This window comes from Cystoisospora suis (assembly GCF_002600585.1).
Source record: "Cystoisospora suis strain Wien I chromosome Unknown contig_1722, whole genome shotgun sequence".
Classification (NCBI taxonomy): domain Eukaryota; phylum Apicomplexa; class Conoidasida; order Eucoccidiorida; family Sarcocystidae; genus Cystoisospora; species Cystoisospora suis.
In genome coordinates, this window is record NW_027154522.1 from 1 (window position 1) to 1580 (window position 1580).

At 44.1% G+C, this 1580-nt stretch overlaps 1 protein-coding gene across 1 annotated transcript; it reads left to right on the forward strand.

Moving 5' to 3' along the window:
- Positions 1-7: 7 nt before the first annotated feature.
- Positions 8-1580, forward strand: CSUI_003810 (uncharacterized protein; the record flags this gene model as incomplete). Its single annotated transcript, XM_068064005.1, has 2 exons — positions 8-99; positions 734-1580. Coding segments are annotated over 2 exons (258 nt in total), but the record flags the coding sequence as incomplete, so codon positions are not given.

The following is a 1580-nucleotide window of genomic DNA, read 5'->3' on the forward strand; positions in this document are numbered from 1 at the left end:
GTCTCTCTCTGTCTGTCTCTCTGCTGTCTTTCGCATCTTTTCTTTACAGACCATTGAAGCCTGGCGCCCCTCAACTTCTTCTCCCTTCAAGACTCTCGTGTAAGACATATCTAAATATATATATATATAGATAGATGTAGACAGATACATATACATAGAAAGAGAGAGAGAAGAAATGTATATATACAGAGAGAGAGAGAGACTTTGAGATCTACGTGATGTAGAGGGGGCATGGCATATTGAGCCTTATACATCCACTCGATACGACATGCCTCTACGTCACGTGGATCTGAAAATCTCTCTCTCTGTATATATATATATGTTTGTTCTCTCTCTCTTTCTATGTATTAGACGTGAGGCTGTCTGAAGGTTAAGTCGTCTGAAGTGAGAGAAGTCGACAGGAAAGAAGAGATGCCCCGCGGTCTCATGATTTGTTTCATAGGGTTGAGCTCTATTCGCGTAAGAAGTGAAGACGCAAGTAGAAAGGAATGAAGTGAGGGACGTGAAGAATCCCGTGTCTGCTTTTCTTCAGCATATGTAGGTCTCACACGTGGGGTGTCTATACACCTGACGAGAGCTCCAAAGCCATCAAAGGACACATGTCTTTTCTCGTTCAACTCACCCTCCTTTCTCTTTCCATGGAGATACATATATCTCTCTTCCCTTTAGATGTTCTCGTCGTTTGACGTGTGTTCTTTTCTTTCTCTTTTCTTCTTCTTCGTCTTTATTTCAGAAGTTCTCTTACAGTAATCGAAGAGCCTCGAGCGGCGAACACGGATCGAGGGGATGACGAAACACCCCCCTTTCCTCTCCTTGAAACTTATCCACTTCAGCCGGCTCTTGTTCCTCCATATCGGCCTATCTTATTCAGGAGATTCTTTTCTTCACGAAAGCGATAAAGAGGCCTTGATTGATGTCTGCAGCAGAAACGACGACCTCCTCTTGACTCTTGTCGACAGTCCAGAAGAAGAAGAAGAAGTTGTTTCTTCTCTCCTCTCTCTCACTCAGACGTGAAAGAAGGGAGGGAGAAGAGACAGGTGAGAAGATAGATCTAAAGGAAGAGGTACATGGGAGAAACGTTGAAGATGTCTTCCATAGGCATCTGTCGCCATGCTAGCCTCTCTCTTCTTCACAACTTCTTGCAGGAAAAAGAAGAGAGAGAAAGAGAAAAAGAAGGAGGAAGAAGAGAGGTGACAGGGTGAAGAAGAGTGCAGCTAAAGAAGGAGGAGAAGAACAAGAAGAAGACAGGAAAGAAGGGATCGGGGTGAAGATTTCGATAGCGTTGTAGATGTTTTAGTGAGAAGATGAGAGAGATTGTCTATTTATTCGTCTATGGATGGTTTACTTCATGTGTCTTGTCTAGCTCTTCTTCATTCCTCTCCTCTCTTGGTGACGCCGCCTCAACAGACCAAACCTTCAATAAGAGAGAAACGTCTTTTCGACAGACAGAGAGAGAGAGATGGAAGGAATGAATGAAGAAGAAGAAGAAGAGAGAGAGAGAGAGAGGGGTGAATTCTCCCCTCCTCTTGCTATTCTCGGAGTGCTTCTGAAGAGAGCGCTCACGTGTTTTCTTAGCCTCG